At 41.7% G+C, this 17,131-nt stretch overlaps 1 protein-coding gene across 2 annotated transcripts; it reads left to right on the top strand.

Annotated features, from left to right (window-relative positions):
- Positions 1–690: 690 nt before the first annotated feature.
- LOC139392657 (diphosphoinositol polyphosphate phosphohydrolase 3-beta-like) lies at positions 691–13,104 on the top strand. Of its 2 annotated transcripts, none has more exons than XM_071140800.1 (5): positions 691–1,159; positions 5,724–5,834; positions 7,224–7,268; positions 7,540–7,624; positions 10,096–13,099. In XM_071140800.1, the coding sequence occupies exons 1-5, from the start codon at positions 1,064–1,066 to the stop codon at positions 10,302–10,304; spliced, it is 546 nt and encodes a 181-aa protein (XP_070996901.1). In that variant the 5' UTR covers positions 691–1,063; the 3' UTR covers positions 10,305–13,099. The 2 variants fall into 2 exon arrangements, with proteins under 2 accessions (XP_070996901.1, XP_070996899.1); XM_071140798.1 differs by having other exon boundaries at positions 699–1,159; positions 7,537–7,624; positions 10,096–13,104.
- Positions 13,105–17,131: the final 4,027 nt, after the last annotated feature.

Below are 17,131 nucleotides of genomic sequence, written 5' to 3'. Positions count from 1 at the left end.
GGTTATATCGCTTGCTTCATCTATACCTTTTTCTATGAGGGTAAGGTAGACCTGTCTGACCTGTCTTCTATAACGTAAAAGCTATACAATAACACTCAAAACTAGACCTCTTCAAGTGGGCCCACCTTCCTTTATAGGCTATAAACAGAACAAACCTAGACTAGATCTATACCACCAACTTGCTTTCAAGTCAATAGCATGAATAGTCGTCACAGAGTAGCTAAGGTAGGCTATAAAATTGACAGTGCTTTATTTGTGAAATAATTTTTCGGATGTGAATACAGGAAAAGTGGAAGGTCAGAAACCCTCTTTTCCACCACCCCCAATCTAAAGACAGACGTTTATAGTGGAGGCTATTATAAGGAGTCTTTTAAAGATCTTGATTACTGACATTTCAGGGCAATACGTCACATTACATCTTATATTGAGAAAATACTCTGATGAAGTTATAGGCTTAAGGGTTAAAAATTGTAACCGTACTATTTTCTAGATTGCTTATCCATATGGGCTACTTTTTAAGGCTACTTTTTAAGAAAGCATAAAGTCAGATGGAGTGAGCACTGCATAGGTGTTCAATCACAGCTAGATGTGTCCTACTTTCTTTTATCCTATCCTCCAACAGTTATCAGACGTATGGTGCCGTGCGTAACAGCGCTCCGCTAGGTTGCCTTCTGTCTATTTACAGTCAGCGACTGCGCAAAGCCTACCTTGTAGGCTACTACCTAAGGTGGGAGGACTTCGGAGGAGGGTACAGTATCGACTTACTCTACTTAAATAAGAGATTGCAGATAGAAGTGGAGGTTATGGGGGACTGAACTGCATCCATTAACCCAACATCACGGAGGGAATTCCCTGACACGAACGCACTAAACGCAATTGGAGTGAATGGGAAAATACACCGTCAATGGGTAGATTGCCGGTATATCGCGTTATTGTACCTCAGTGATACACATATGCCGGTTTTCTCTTCGCCATCCAGAATCTTGGTTTGGTGACTCACTCTTCGTTCGTTCCTTTTCTGGATTTCGTTGCCTGCCCGGTGAGGAGAGGAGTAACCTACATAATGAAGTTCAAGCCGAACCAGACCAGAACTTATGATGGCGAGGGCTTCAAGAAACGAGCGGCATGCTTGTGCTTCAAGAACGAACGTGAAGAAGAGGTATAACGTTAGATGGTTATATTTCTCATTGACAGTTCAGGGGACCGATACTGTCCTGTCTTTAAACCAAACCACGGTTCTCGGCTATATCCTACACTTGTTAATATTGTATCTATATTTGCCAATTGTAATAGACTTAAATACGTTTTTATTGTGGTTTTACCACTTAATTACTCAGAAAATGTCGATGTGCGGGGGCTGTCTTGCCGTGTCTGAAATAAATGCTTCTGCGGGTTTTTCAAACCTAATGATTAGAGAAGTAGGCTTGATGGTAAACAACCCCCCCCCCCCCCCCCCCCAAAAAAAAAACCAACCCAGGAGTGTTATAGTCTATTTATACGCTTTTTTAGCCTACGTTCCATGGCTTTTGGAATACATCCTCAGTGGTGTTGTGTGACTGCCCGCGGCTATCCAGTTTGGGCTAGTTTGAGAGAAATGCAAGGGGGTCGAGGCGCTCTGTTGCATGTTTCATTTGACGGGCGGGACATCAGTCCAGCCATTGCTACATTGCATGACGATACCACTGTACTAATGCATACGAGTTTAAATACTAGTAACAATATCACCGTCATCATTTTACACTTTATAATCTCTGCTGCCTCATAGAAATGAAATGAAAATGCGTTATTGATGAAGTGGCCATTTTGTAAGACAGGTTTTCAAGTATCCTAGGCTAAAACCAAAGGTAGTCTACTGAAAAGTAGTCTCAATCAATGCTTTGTTTTATATTTCTGGTTTGAGAGAATATTCTTAACAAACTGCTGTAGACCTAGACATATTCCTCGTAATAGTTTCTGTTTTTTAACGGGCTTCACCATAGCCTACGTACCACCATGATGCAAGCGTTCACTGTCTATGGTTTGACAAAATGGACTATCTACCCAGGTCAATTTCCCCGAAATAATAACAACATATAGGACTCGTTCCACACATTTAAAAAAAAAAACATTTGATTAAATCGGAAGCAATTATTTCTATGTAATTGGTTATATTGTTGTGCATGTGTCCTTTCAGTCAATATAGCATGTTCCAATGGTTTCTGCCTAGGTCTATTTAAATGTTTAAAGGCACAATTTATACAGATATGACTTATATCTTCTACCGTAACAAGTTAAATTGGCCCACTTTATCATAACCAAAATCTATGGACCTATTCCATTGTGATGTGTTACTATTTTTATTTAAACTGCATTGTTGGGTAGGGCTTGTAAGCAAGCATATCACGGTAAAGTCTACACCAGTTGTATTCTGCGCATGTGACAAATACAATTTGATTGATTTGATTTGTCATAGGAGACTTAATAAGCAAATTATGTCATTTTTCAGTGCATGAACTAAAGTCGAGAAGACTATTAAGGCGGGTCATTATTGTAAAAGTGGCGATGCTTTTCATTTCTTACTGAGCCACACGCCTTGTTTATGAACAGCTCCTGCATTTGGATTTGTACTGTCTGATAGAAATCCAAATCTGTATCAGACAGTTCAAGACACTGCAACTTCTGACTTCCCTGCACCACTGTTATGCAATAAATAAGCTGCAGACTTTATCTGTCTGTCATTAAGAACTCTATCAGAGCACTCAAGTATTTGTACCACACACACACACACACACACACACACACACACACACACACACACAGAGAGAGAGAGGTGGCCTGAAGGAGAAACTGTTGTCCCTTATGACTGCGGGAGTTCTCTCCCTCATGCATAGCCGGTTCTTTCAGGAACAAGGAATAGAGATATATCAGTTTGCTGTGTGTCAGTGTGTTCCGTGCCATAGGCACATTGCATTGTGGTAGGGCAGCTGGGTAGCTGGAAGGCTTTCTCACTGACTGCCCAATCTCAGTCTCAATGCTGCATACCAATCTCCATTTTGATTTTTACTTGGGAAATGTTTATTAACATTAGTAATTATCTACACATACAATCTTGTTGCTGATATTTCATTTGTGATGCTATAAAACAAGTCAACCTTTGTGTAATATCTTAGCTTGTTTTAATATTTAAGATACCCGTGGTGGAACAAATGGAGACCATCTTCAATCACCCACTTGTGTCTCTGGTCAAGGATATTGTTAGGTCAAGAAATGTTTCGCCTGTGTCTGTTCAACTGTTACTGAGCTGTTGTAATGTATAGAGCCCATCCCCAGGAACATCTTTACAGAGTTTGCTCTGGGTCTGTCCAGCTACTCTGTCGTAATTGCATGAACTCGTTAAGCCTGAATAGGAGAAAAGCCTCTGTGGCTCCTGCGTGGCCAATACTGTCTATGCCAATGCCAACTCTTTGTGCCAATCCCATGTTGTTGAATCCCTGAATCCCACCCCCCACACACATGACATGTTAGACATGACCCCCCATTGAGAGGGCCTGAGTAGGTTAATATGAACTCTGTGTGATGTCAGAGACTTTGTTTAAGGAATGGAAAAGGAGAAAGAAGACCCCCCCCTGGGTCAGGTGTTCAGTGACACGGTTTAAAGTCCATCAAGGGAAAACAGGAACATGACATCCCTCAGGGCCAGTGGGTGGGTCATTTGCCTCCAACAACAGTAGAGACTAGAAGAGCGTTCATGCCGGGGGTAGGAGCAATCTGTTATGGGTGCCTTCATCCAGCAATGGGTGTCTCCCCCGAGACTGTATTATAGTACATTGTGTGTTTTCAGTCCATTGTGTCACTACAAGACTAAGGGTTTGTTGACACTTGGTAAAGTTGAAGTACGGTTTATTGTTGGTCTGGATGGACTAAAGGGTAGCCTATTACTAGGCAAATGATGTTGCCCTACTTGTACATTGCTAGATAGAATTTAAAGCTGTATTGAATGTGTGTGGTCTTGAATTGGCATATATTTGGGGTTCGTTTTTTTATACCGACTAGGCTGAAAGTAGGAGTATTTGGTGTAAAACAAGGGGCAGCAAACTTCCGTATGTTTACTTCATAGGTCTATTTTGGTTATGACTAACCACTCTCCTATTGCATTAAAATACTCCTGTCTAAAACTTCAGACCTCCTTAGGCTGGCATGTGGGAGACTGGTTTATTTGACAGCCACAGTGTTGCTCCTCCGAGAAAGTAGGTGTTTATTTCCTCCCTGAGATTCCTGGCCCGTTTAGCAGGCTTACAAAACACACTGGAATCTCGCTGGGAGACGCTGCTCTATTCCCTTTGGTCTCCCCCCCCTCCATCTGCACCTAACCTTTGACCTATCTAATATGTTGGTGTGGGGTTTTGCTCCTCACTGTGCCGAGTGTTCCTCAGTGCCATGATTTTTCAGTGGGACATACCTTGTTAGCCTAAGCTGTTGACATAAATGACATTAACAATGTTTTGTATATTGCATGAATTTGTATGAGGTGCTGACAAGCCTCATGTCTTTCCTGGAAAGAGTTACATTCGTAACATTTCATATCCAACCACATTTTGAGCAAGAAATAGAAAAAATAGGACTTAAAGTGAGGCAAAAATAACACTGGCAGGATGTATAACTAGCTTTGTTTTGTAAACTCCACAGCAGACACTGTCAAACACAGTGACATCCCTGAGCTCCCCCAAAAATATATTTGGAAAAGGCACACAACGGTGCCCCAACCCCATATATAAACACAGACAGTACCCCCCCAACACACACACAAACACTTGTGTACACACATGTTCACTCACATTCTGAAGCACTTGCAGGCTGTTATAAATATGTTAGTAGGTTCATTCTATCTCCATGGTTTATGGCTTTATAATGTAGACAGTTTATAAGCAGACAGTCTGGTCTACCCCGCTGCTTCAGTTGGATCCCCTATTCTGTATGTGGCGCCTGTAACTATAGCTAACCGTCCCACTCCCTGTCCACCCTCCATCCCCTCTTAGCCCGGGACGAGCCAGATGAGATGCCGGCTCAGTTAAGGCCCGGGAACATGACATGGTGACCCAGAGTGGAAGGGTGACACGTGCCGTATCCACTGGGTGGCCTCTCTTGGCCACTTGACTTGTTACTGCCTGGCTCCTGGCTCAGACAACAACGGGTCTGCTCCAGCAATCCCATTAGAGCAGCACAGAGGAGTGTCAAAGCCGAGCTGCTAGCTGATATTACATGGCTGTCAGGCTGACACACTGGTCCCGTATAGAGGGGTCTGGATGGGGAAAAGATGGAAGGTGAAAGCCACATTAGCTGCAGCTGACGCTGCATTACTGTCGTATGTCGCATTCGACTGACTTGAGTTGGATGTTTCCTCAGCATGGTGAAAGGGACAACTGATCAACTATGAGCCCCATAGTTCATGAGTGTGTGTGTGTGTGTTTAGGTCATGTGTGTGTATTGCATCATGAAAATGCAGATACAGGCTCATTCAATCTGTTCGGATTGTTGTACACGGCAGACTGTCGTGTAATTTAAGCTCAGGCACCTGCTTCGATGCTCCCAAAAGGACCTGATCTGGGTCAATTGATTAGCAAAGGTGGAGCAGAGGGCCCTGTTGGGGAGCAGAGGGCCCTGTGGTGGAGCAGAGGGCCCTGTGGTGGAGCAGAGGGCCCTGTGGTGGAGCTGGACTCACAGAACTATTGTGTTTTCTGTTCCAGGTGTTGCTGGTGAGCAGCAGTCGGCACCCGGACCAGTGGATCGTCCCAGGTGGAGGGATGGAGCCTGAGGAGGAGCCCTGTGGCGCAGCGGTCAGAGAAGTGTTTGAAGAGGTGAGTTCACTCATCATCATCATATAAAGGAAAGATCCAACCATTTTGAATGTTATATTGTTTTTGTGCATCTCTGAGCGATGTTCTGTCAATTCCCGGGGTCATTTCATGTTTTCATATGATGCAAAACATTTTTCAGATACACATCAAAATTAAAGAATGACCTGGGAGTCGATAGAGCATCGCTCAGAGATGCACAAAAACAATATCACATTCAGAATGATTGGATCTTTACTTTAATCCAATCAATCATCACCATAATCATCAGTGATGATGAATTTGAAATGAATCACAAAGTGGGTGTGTAACTAATAGCTATATGCACGCACAAAACACACATTGATCTGATGGTCATTCATTGATTTGTCTGTAAAGAACATGCCTTTTAGTGATGGGTGAGACTATTGTAATGTGTTAGTTGTAAACTCTGGCTTCAAGTCATGTAGTGATCATGTCATCTATATGAGTATCAAAAGTATTGCTGGCCCCTGATTGGTAATTTAAAGGCAACGTGCAGGCCCTACATTTTCTCATATACACTATGAGAGAGAGAGAGAGAGAGAGAGACACTCTATAATTCATCACTGCCTTCCTTGTGGCATGTGACTGACCTTGTCGATCTCCTGGGATATCTCACTGGCACTTCATAGCATGTCCTCTCCAAAGTGGCTTCACAGCTAAAAAGGGTTCCGTTCTGAGAGACTTGATGTATGCAATGATAGTGGGTGACGGGAACTCACTTATGACATGACACAATTGGGAGGTACATTTTGGTGGGTCCAAAGTGGGTTTGTAGAGAAAGGACTGAGGAGCTTGTGGTATTCCAAAGGTCCAGCTGGTGGGAAACCTAACGTACTTGGGTACGTCAGCAGGCTAAACTTGGCTCCCTGCTGGATTCCAGCACATTCACAGGTCCTAAAGCCTGTCCAGTGGGACGTGGGCAGATTCTTTGTGAAGCTTGATAAAGTGGCAGGAAGGGGAATAGGGGATGGGTCATGTGTTTTTTTGGAAACAGTAACCTCTCTGATTTTGACCTCTAAATATACAGCAGGACTGGGTTTGTGTTGTGATATTCAGTGATGTTATATTGGTCAACGTGTTCTGATCTCTCTCTCTCACACACACACACACACACACACACACACACACACACACACACACACACACACACACTCTCTATCTTCACATCTCAACACACTCTTCACATCTCAACACACTCCTAACTCCTGTCAAAGGTTTTCATTCTAAACCCCCACACAGTATTGTCAATTATTGGGTTTTCTCTACTTTCCTTTTTAATCTAACACACGTGTTTTGGTTTGTCAAATAGCCATAGGCCCAATACTTCATATCACAACCCCCTAATACCTCTCTCCTCTCTCCCACCAGGCAGGAGTGAAAGGCAAGTTGGGACGTCTCCTAGGTGTGTTTGAGGTAAGGTGTGACTCTGGGCTGACAGTAATTATAAGACAGTTACATTTTTACTCCCTGAATAACTGTCATTGCTCTCTTGTGTAATTTGTCACATGAATAGAATTCAAGAATAGAAAATGAGTGGATTTGGTTGATGCGTAGTCAAGGGTTGACAAACTACCCTAAAGCATGGGCACCCTCTGAAAGCAGCTGTTTTTTCTTGAGGTGCCACAGGTAGAGATTCTTCCAACCTGAATTTTGAAATGTAGTTTTCTTTTGAACTTTACAGCAGAATCAAGACCGAAAGCACCGAACGTACGTTTATGTATTGACCGTGACGGAGACATTGGAAGCATGGGAGGACTCGGTCAACATAGGTGAGTTTATGGTCACATGACATCAGGACTAGAGGTCGACCGATTAATAGGCATGGCTGATTCATTAGGGCCGATTTCAAGTATTCATAACAATCGGTAATCTGTATTTTTGGACTCCGATTATGGCCGATTACAATGCATTCCACGAGGAAACTGCGTGACAGGCTGACCACCTGTTATGCGAGTGCAGCAAGGAGCCAAGGTAAGTTTCTAGCTAGCATTAAACTTATCTTATAAAAAAACAATCAATCTTCACATAGTTACTAGTTAACTACACATGGTTGATGATATTACTAGGTTAACTAGCTTGTCCTGCGTTGCGTATAATCACTGTGGTGTCTGTACATTTTTTATCGAATCACAGCCTACTTTGCCAAACGGGTGATGATTTAACAAAAGTGCATTTGTGAAAAAAGCACAATCGTTGCACGAATGTACCTAACCATAAACACCAATGCCTTTCTTAAAATCAATACACAGAAGTATATCTTTTTAAACCTGCATATTTAGTTTACATTTTTTTATGTTAGCAGGCAATATTAACTAGGGAAATTGTGTCACTTCTCTTGCGTTCGTTGCACACAGAGTCGGTATAAGCAACAGTTTGGGCCGGCTGGCTGGTTGCGAACTAATTGGCCAGAATTTTACATAAAGGAATATTTAGACTTAGAGTTGAATACAGAATGGTTCTGTATTTCACTGAAAGAATAAACGTTTTGTTTTCGAAATGATAGTTTCCGGACTTTACCATATTAATGACTTGAATTTCTGTGTTTATTATATTATAATTAAGTCTACGATTTGATTGAGCAGTCTGACTGAGCGGTGGTAGGCGGCAGCAGGCTTGTAAGCTTTCATTCAAACTTTACTGCGTTTTCCAGCTGCTCTTAGCAATGCTTGCTTCACAGCACTGTTTATGATTTCAAGCCTATCAACTCCTGAGATTAGGCTGGCAATACTAAAGTGCCTATTAGAACATCCAATAGTCAAAGGTATATGAAATACAAATGGCATAGAGAGAAATAGTTGACACATCATAATTCCTATAATAACTACAACCTAAAACTTCTTTACTGGGAATATTGAAGAACTGGGAATATTGAACCACCAGCTTTCATATGTTCTCATGTTCTGAGCAAGGAACTTAAACGTTAGCTTTTTTACATGGCACATATTGCACTTTTACTTTCTTCTCCAACACTGTGTTTTTGCATTATTTAAACCAAATTGAGCATGTTTCATTATTTATTTGAGACTAAATAGATTTTATTTATGTATTATATTAAGTTAAAATAAAAGTGTTCATTGTTCATTCAGTATTGTTGTCATTGTCATTATTGCAAATATATATATAAAAATAGTCTGATTAATCGGTATTGGGTTTTTTGGTCCTCCAATAATCAGTATCACCGTTGAAAAATCATAATCGGTCGACCTCTAATCAGGACTTCAGTGTCTAGTATAATAATCTGTTTTTCCAGGAAGGATATTGCCAGTTCCAACAGGCCTCACAGACTAAATAATGAAATCCCACTCACTGACTAAAAGGCCTGGGATTGCAGAAAACAAGCAACAAACAAGTTCAATATTTTTCCAATAATATCCGGCTTCACCTAATCTAAAGTTTGGAGTCATAACACATCAATTCCAAAGTGGCTGATTAAGACTCAACTTATGCTGCTAACTGCTAAATCACACCAGCCTGCTGGCTTTGGAGAGGTGGACTAAAATAGCTGGTAAAAGGTAGAGTAAAATGTGAACGTGCGATTGGATTACCGAGCAGTTGAAATCCATGAATCATCCTTTAGACTTAATCAGTCTTTTTCCTGGGTGGCTGGAGCTTTCAGTCCTTATAGATCTTACAGTAGGCAGAATATCAGCCTCAGTCTTTCTTTCGGTTTTGTTTATCGACTTAACTGCACCAATATTTGTTCCTTTGCACTAATAATCCTCATTCCTGTTAACACACAGGATTACCAAACATGGGCTACAACTTGTTCCTCAAAAAGAATGTTGTTAAAGCATGCCACTGTGATTGACCTTTAAATGAGCTCATGTCTATGGCCTCATCTTCACGCAATAACAATGTAGCTGTTGTTAGAGATAATCAATGTATTCTGATAACATCTATTCTGTAAACATGTATTCAGGCGGGCTATTAGCACCCTTCACAAGACTTTAGGTAGGCTGAAATTAATAGGGGCATTTTGAATGTTTAGATGACAAACGTTGGGCATGTTTGCAGATTGGTAAGGGGATACCAGAATATTTTATTGACAGTGCCACATGGGGTTGATCCTGATCCCATTTCTTTGTGAGAAGATCCCCATCCCTCAAAGGGCAAATGTCACACTAAGTTCATGTGGAAAACCCCAGTAGTTCTGAATGCTGATTGGTTATTGGGAGTGTATTAAAGACCCCCCCCCCCCCCCCCCCAGTCTCTGACACTCAGTCTCTGTCTCCCCCTGCAGGTCGTAAACGGGAGTGGTTCACAGTGGACGAAGCCATCAAAGTCCTGCAGCACCACAAGCCGGACCACGCTGAGTATTTGAAGCGGCTTCATCTCAGCTGCTCTCCAACTAATGGGAACTCCCTGCTCCCCAGCCAGCCCCCTAATGACAACTTCCCCCGTTACGGCCCCCTCACCACAGGATCTGTTCTGGGCCCCTCGCGCAGATAGGACTGGCCCCTTCCCACGCCTATGAACTATCTTCTACCTGTACAGATACACTGAAAACTGACATTTTGCATGAATATACAAATCCTCAGAGTCACGGCTCACGCCACATGTATGTAGATTACTGTATACTTGGACAAACCAAAGCCATACTTGGAATTGTGTCTGGATGATTCAGTTAAGGAATGCCTTTCAGTAACTTCTTTAAGAATGTTCTATTGGGGTCAATTGTATTATTATTTTCTTCCATAATTAAGAAAATCACACAACATGGCTGCCACAGAAAAGGGGTCATTGGCTGACAATAGGATGCAAAATGGCAGTGTCATTGGACCTCGGGAGCTGGAGCAGTGTTGACAACAAAGAGATGCTACCTCAGTTGGACGAGCACTGGAAGGATGTCTTAGCACGGTGTCAGATTCCCTTTGGCTGGTGTTTAACCTGTACAAACTACAGCTCACAAATATGACTGTTTACCTACTTCAAGTAGTACCATACTGTGTGGGCAGAAGACAAGGGCTCACTATTGTCCCTCCCCCTTCACCTCAGTAATTGGTGCTCTTCTTCAAGTTTAGCTGTAAAAACAACACATTTTGAATTTCTTATATGGAGAATTTCACATTTAATTGCCTTTAATTGTGTTGCCTTGATTGTCATCAGTTTCTCCATCTGTCATCATCATCATAAATAACAATAATTTGATATGCTAATTTAATTGTTAACCCCCGCCCCATATATGATCTGGTCAACCTTCAAAAGAGTCTCTTTACTAGTTGCAGGCAGGCCCTCTTTAATATAATAATATCTATATTTCATTACATTGCCAGAAATGATGTCTCCTCAGTGCTGAGATAATGTACCTTAATCCACAGTTGAGCATCTTGTCTGACCGCTGAATGAGGACTGAACCCCCCCACACAGGGGACCTGTAAATACTTTGCTGCAGAGAAGTGTAGAGTTGTGTGTCTGGTTAACAGAAATGCAACCATATGAACTTTTCTCCTCCATATTTGCAATTGTTTTTCTAATGATGTAAAAAAAAAAAAAAGTGTTTCATGGAGAAAATGCTGTGCCATGTAGTGAAGGTGTGAGAGTAAACCTTTTCCTCCTTTCAGTTCCACCTAAAAACAGAGATGAGATGACATGGAACAACGAATAGGGAAGTAGTCTGAAAGAGAAAGGGAATGGATGGAAATGAGTGCTTTCCGTGTTAGAGTCACGGTGGGACGACACTGATGGTTAGGCTGAACATGGAAATGTTCTTACGATGGACATGGATGTGAGATATTGTAGTTGAGAAATTGTAGTGTTTTACTGGAGATTACACAAACATAAGTGGTTTCACTTTTTAATCTTATCACTCAACCACTATCTCACCCAGACTCCCAGCATTCATTTTTATCACAAGAATACCCCTCTGAGGCAGACATGGTCAAATACATACCAGTATGTCAACTTTCAAATACTTGAGGTATTGCAGGGTGGGCGGAGTTTGTACTTTTGGGATTATTCCATTGGTTCCATTTTACTAGGTAAGCTAAATCAAGAGCACTGTATTTTACAAGTGTACTTGACCAGGGTCTGCCATTGTGGATAATGCTTGTTTTAATTTGAGCTCATGCTTTATCAAAGCAGTTTTGGGAGGCAGTGTTTAGGAGCAAGTAAATAACCCAAGAAAGTGTTAAAAGATGAAGGTGGGATCTATTGTGAGTTTGATATGGACCCTTCTTAAAATCTGTTGCATGAAAAGATTTCACCGGCCTGTTTGATTGGACAGTCATCTGGCTGGTCCAGTCTTTCTATAAAACATGTCATTGGATCATGTCTGCCACTTGGTCAGACTACATGTGTTGTTTGTTGCATACATTGTGTCTGTGACAAATAAATATAGATCCTGTGCCAAATGACAAATGTTTGGTATAATTGGCCAGGCAGAATGATAAAGTCAAAATCTACTTACTCTAGCCATGTCTAATACATGATAATAATTGGTACATTTGGTAATGTTCTAAGGATTTCAAAACAACATGGTTATTCATGAAACTATCACCTTGAACCAGTTGTATTTTTTATGGATATAACAATTTATGGAGATTGGATTTATGCATACTGGTACACTACATTCAGGAAGGAAAGTGCTATGACATGAATGCTATTTGTTCTGAATTTGACCTTCTTTTTTTAAAAAATTGCAGGGGAAAAGTGGAAAATGTACAGCAGCTGTAGTTTTATTTTGAATGAATTACCCCCATTGACCCTTATTACTGACACTAAACAGTCCCTGTATAATGAATGGGTGGGGGACTGCTGTGAATGTGTGCTGATCAACTTTGTTCCAGGCACTCTCTCACTAAGGTGTCTTGAAGAACTCACTTGTTTATCAATGCAAACAGAAGTTCCTTTATGATCATATGAACAGTGAAATTGGATAAAGTAGATTGAAGACTATTCTGTTTGGAATAATAATGAATTAAAAGGGAATTACTTGACTCCAGCCTGTCTGTAATGTCTGTACTGTATCTACTCATTTTGTTCAGTGTTTTCCCAGTCTTTTGGTAGGTTGTTGGTGCATGGTTGTGTGAGGGAGGTGTTAGTGGGTGGGGTCAGGTGTTACTTTGTGTTTGTTTAAAAAGACAGTATAGAACAGGAAGTCCACAATGATGCTGCATGGAAAGGGACTCAAGATGACTGCTCCAGGGCACTAAGGAGACATACTGGCCCACAATATTTTTAGGGTTGTTGAAAAAAACGATAGGCTGCAGCCCAATGAACTGAAAATAAAGTTGGAAAAAAGTCAATCAAATTGTTATTCTAAAGCCCTTTTTACATCAGACATCACAAGGTGCTTTATAGTAAGGTGTCTGCTCATGCAACTACCATGTACACTGAACAAAAATATAAACACAACATGTAAAGTGTTGGTCCCATGTTTCATGAGCCGAAGAATATCCCAGAAATGTTATACGCACAAAAAGATAACATCCCTGTTAGTGACCATTTCTCCTTTGCCAAGATAATCCAACCACCTGACAGGTGTGGCATATCAGAAGCTGATTAAACAGCATGCTCATTACACAGGTGCACCTTGTGCCGGGGACAATTAAAGGCCACTCTAAAATGTGCAGTTTTGTCACAACACAATGCCATAGATGTCTCAAGTTTTGAAGGAGCGTGCAATTGACATGCTGACTGCAGGAATGTCCACCAGAGCTGTTGCCAAAGAATTTAATACGCAAATCGGGGGCCTTCCGAGTGGCGCAATGGTATAAGACACTGCATCGCAGTGCTTGAGGCTTCACTACAGATCTGGGTTTGATCCCAGGCTGTGTCACAGCTGGCCATTACTGGGAGACCTATGAGGCTGTGAACAATTGGCTCAGCGTCGTCCGGTTTAGGAGAGGGTTTGGCAGGCCGAGATTTCCTTGTCCCATTCCGCTCTAGTGACTCCTGTGGCGGGCCAGGCGCATGCACACTGACACGGTCGCCAGGTGTACGGTGTTTCCTCTTACACATTGGTGCTTCCGGGTTAAGAGGACATTGTGCCAAGAAGAAGCAGTGGGGCTTGGCTGGGTCATGTTTCAGAGGACACACGGCTCTCTACCGTATGGGAGTTGCAGCGATGGGACAAGACTGTAACTACCAATTGGATACCATGAAATTGGGGTGAAAAAAGGGGTAAAAAAAAGTATAAATACAGTTGAAGTCGGAAGGTTACGTACACCTTTGCCAAATACATTTAAACTCAGTTTTTCACAATTCCTGACATTTAATCAAAGTAAAAATGTCATGTTCTAGGTCAGTTGGGATCACCACTATATTTTAAGAGTGTTAAATGTCAGAAAAATTGTTATTTCAACATTGATTTATTTCATCACATTCCCAGTGGGTCAGAAGTTTACATATACTAAATTAGTATTTGGTAGCATTCCCTTAAATTGTTGAACTTGGGTCAAACGTTTCGGGGAGCCTTCCACAAGCTTCCCACAAAAAGCACAAGCTTTTTCAGTGCTGCCCACAAATGTTCTATAGGATTGAGGTCAGGGCTTTGTGACGGCCACTCCAATACCTTGACTTTGTTGTCCTTAAGCCATTTTGCCACAACTTTTGAAGTATGCTTGAGGTCAATGTCCATTTGGAAGAACCATTTGCGATCAAGCTTTAACTGATGTCTTGAGATGTTGCTTCAATATATCCACATAGTTTTCTATCCTCATGATGCCATGTATTTTGTGAAGTGCACCAGTCCTTCCTGCAGCAAAGCACCCCCACAACATGATGCTGCCACCACCGTGCTTCACGGTTGGGATGGTGTTCTCCGGCTTTTTCCTCCAAACATAACGATGATCATTATGGCCAAATAGTTCTATTTTTGTTTCATCAGACCAGAGGACATTTCTCCAAAAAGTATGATATTTGTCCCCATGAGCAGTTGCAAACTGTAGTCTGGCTTTTTTATGGCGGTTTTGGAGCAGTGGCTTCTTCCTTGCTGAGCGGCCTTTCAGGTTATGTCGATATAAGACTTGTTTTACTGTGGATATAGATACTTCTGTACCCGTTTCCTCCAGCATCTTCACAAGGTCCTTTGCTGTTCTGGGATTGATTTGCACTTTTCGCACCAAAATACGTTCATCTCTAGGAGACTGAATGCATCTCCTTCCTGAGCGGTATGATGGCTGCGTGGTCCCATGGAGGTCATACAGGCACGTGGAGGCCACACACACTACTGAGCCTCATTTTGACTTGTTTCTAGGATCTAGGATGTGTTATTTTAGTGTTCCCTTTATTTTTTTGACTAGTGTATATATACATATATATATATATATATACATATACATATACATATATATATGTATATATATATATATATATATACATATATATATATATATATATATATATATATATATACATTTTTTTTTAATGTTTTGCGGGCCGGATTAAAGTACGTTGCCTCCCCTTGGGTTAGGGTATGGGCAGGCATAAGCTACAGACAATAAATAAAATAGCATTTTATCGCCATTCATCTCATGTTTCAGCATTATAATACACAGCCCTATGTCGCAAGGATCTGTACTCAATTCCTGGAAGCTGAAAATTGCCCAGTTCTTCCATGGCCTGCATATTCACCAGACATGTCACCCATTGAGCATGTTTGGGATGCTCTGGATCGACATGTATGGCAGCGTATTCCAGTTTCCGCCAATATCCAGCAACTTCACACAGCCATTGAAGAGGAGTGAGACACCATTCCACAGGCCACAATCAACAGCCTGATCAACTTTATGCAAAGGAGATGTCACACTGCATGAGGCAAATGGTGGTCACACCAGATATTGACTGGTTTTCTGATCCACGCCCCTACTTTTTTTTGAAGGTATCTGTGACCAACAAATTCATATCTGTATTCCCAGTCATGTCAAATTCATAGATGTAGGGCCTAATGCATTTACTTCAATTGACTGATATCCTGATATGAACTGTAAATCTTTGAAATTGTTGCATTTATATTTTTGTTCAGTATGGATAACCTGAAGGCTACCTACCTCTGTTTAGGTGTCCCAGGTGTCTTTGATGCTGTAGCAGTGTCTTCAGGTGCTCAGGGTCAGAGACAGACTGAACACACTCCTCCAGGTCAGAGAAGGCAAGGCTGAGACAAGATGCTGTCTGGGGGTGAGAGAGGCAAACTTAAAAGTTAAAATGGAAAAGGAGAGTGCAGTCCAATACCAAATCAACCCCTAGCTCCTACCCACTGGAAATGTGTGAATGTTCCATTCATTGATTCATTTATTAAAGGGGGTTCATTCATTCATAACTGTAAACGCAACATTTTTCACATTTGAATTGATAGGATGAAGATGCAGTCATATCAGTCAGTACCTGTGTAAAGCTGGGTACCAGCAGCAGCTCCTCCAATCTGGAGAAAAACTCCCACACTAGAATCTGCAGTGCTGTGTCACACCAGAATCTGCAGCACTGGGAACACCTCCTTTAATGAAAATGTAGAGAGCCATTACACAGTGAGGTGAATGGTCTTGCCTATAACACTTGTTACAGTCAATATGCATTAGTTTGATAAAATACTTGTTTCATCCATTTGCACTACTATTCTTGATATTTGTCACAGTACCCAACTTGACACACAACACACACATCACATGCTTGGGAGCATTACATGCCTGTCTGCTTGCTCTTCAGGCTTATCCAACACTTTTGCTTGATTATGACACAGAACTACCCAACTTTGGTATAGAAATCATAAAGTGTGACTTTGTGAGATTCAAATGGTAATTGACAGGTGTGATACAGGTGTTGCATATCAGAAATTATTGGATAGTAAATGGAAACAATGGCAAAAAAAAGACCTCATCCAGAAATTCTGCATAATTTACAACAGTGGTTCCCAATCAGGGGTACTAGGAGCCCTTGGGGTACTTGGCCTATCCACAGGGGGTACTTGAGAATACTCAGAGACCATAGGCCTACTGTTAAAATGCATGAGGGGCTATTTCAGGGGTACTTCGGGCACAGAAAAATTCAGTTGGTGGTATAGTGACCGAAAAAGGTTGGGAACCACTGATCTACAACAGAGATGGGCAATGTTGATGGGGGTGGGGCCCCCACAAAAAACGGAATTAATACATTTGGCACTCATGAGGGGCCGCAGTGGCTCGCTGGTTTGTTAACCTACAAGTGCAGTCAGTGCCGGCTCTAGCATTTTGGGTGTCTTATGTGAAGTTGCCCCTCCCCCCACCTTGCAAGCAAAACATTTTATCAGCCCCCCCTCTTGACAGCAAAGAGAAAATTGAAGTTTGAATTAATTTCCTGCAATT

The sequence above is a fragment of the Oncorhynchus clarkii genome, chromosome 33 (assembly GCF_045791955.1).
Source record: "Oncorhynchus clarkii lewisi isolate Uvic-CL-2024 chromosome 33, UVic_Ocla_1.0, whole genome shotgun sequence".
Taxonomy (NCBI): Eukaryota; Metazoa; Chordata; class Actinopteri; order Salmoniformes; family Salmonidae; genus Oncorhynchus; species Oncorhynchus clarkii.
This window is presented reverse-complemented; position numbering and strand designations above follow the sequence as displayed.